We start from the raw sequence: 1,013 nt of genomic DNA, 5'->3' as shown, positions 1-1,013 counted from the left end.
TATACCCACGTTTGACGATCGATTTGCGCGTCAGAATCGCTACGGTCCTCCACCAGGGTTTCCTCTGGCTTCAACCTACGCAAGCATAGTTCACCATCTTTCGGGTCTCAACATGCATGCTCACGCTCCGCCCCGATGACGCGTTGGCTGGCTAGCTGGCGCAGTCGCACACGCGACGACGCCAACGCACACCAATGACCGCACCATAGGACGGGCCGGTGATGCGCCCACTGCTCGATAGGCCTGCACCAGCCTGGCCGGCCGCACGCTAACAGCAGGATCCCACCTCGCCGCACCGCACCGCGCGCGCGTACGACGCCGGCTTCACTTTCACTACGCCTCGGGGTTTCGAGCGCACCCTTTGACTCGCACACATGTTAAACTCCTTGGTCCGTGTTTCAAGACGGGTCAGGTGGCTAGTCTACCACAGCACCACGGACTATCCCACCCCCGGTACCCCATGCACCCGAGGCAACGCGGAGCCGCTCACCGTGACAAGCGACGACGGACCACCGGCAAACCCGCATTCTGCAGGCAACACGATAGCCACGCCCCACGCCGACAAACAGCCTCGCGACCCACTCCACTACACCTGTGACGTGCGTGCCGGATACCATGACCGCCCGTTCGAAGGTACCAACGAACAAACGAATGAGGCGGATAAAACCGATGCCTTGCACAGTCACCTACACCACCGCAGCCCGCCGAGCCACCAACAGTGCGGTCACAGCACACCAGACAACAGTAGCTCGTTGACAGGAAGCGCATGATAGCACGCAGCAGCACCGGAGCACCACCGCACCGTCCACTCACCTGTCCGCGATCGTGCCCACCTGATCCATCCCACCCACCTGTCGGTCAGCCAGCCAGCCAGTCAGCGGTGAAGCCAACTAACTGACCAATCGAGCGAGGAGGAGAAGGACTACCAGGTGGGCACGACTCGACCACGGCAGACTGGCAATCCCACCGGTCGTGGTGTTCGCCAAGGAGAAAGTACACTGACTGCAAGGCCC

At 61.7% G+C, this 1,013-nt stretch overlaps 1 protein-coding gene across 1 annotated transcript in view; it reads right to left on the bottom strand. All coding sequences in view use genetic code 11, as the record gives it.

The window, feature by feature from the left end:
* Window positions 1-151: 151 nt before the first annotated feature.
* EGR_09250 (hypothetical protein) overlaps window positions 152-1,013 on the bottom strand; it is a gene marked incomplete at both ends in the record, with an annotated part of 3,759 nt that continues 2,897 nt past the window's right edge. The window contains 3 exon segments of the mRNA XM_024498499.1: window positions 152-268; window positions 287-416; window positions 491-851. Of these exon segments, the coding sequence (XP_024347089.1) occupies window positions 152-268; window positions 287-416; window positions 491-851 (608 nt within the window).

Source organism: Echinococcus granulosus (assembly GCF_000524195.1).
Source record: "Echinococcus granulosus chromosome Unknown EG_S00139, whole genome shotgun sequence".
Lineage (NCBI taxonomy): Eukaryota > Metazoa > Platyhelminthes > Cestoda > Cyclophyllidea > Taeniidae > Echinococcus > Echinococcus granulosus.
This window is presented reverse-complemented; position numbering and strand designations above follow the sequence as displayed.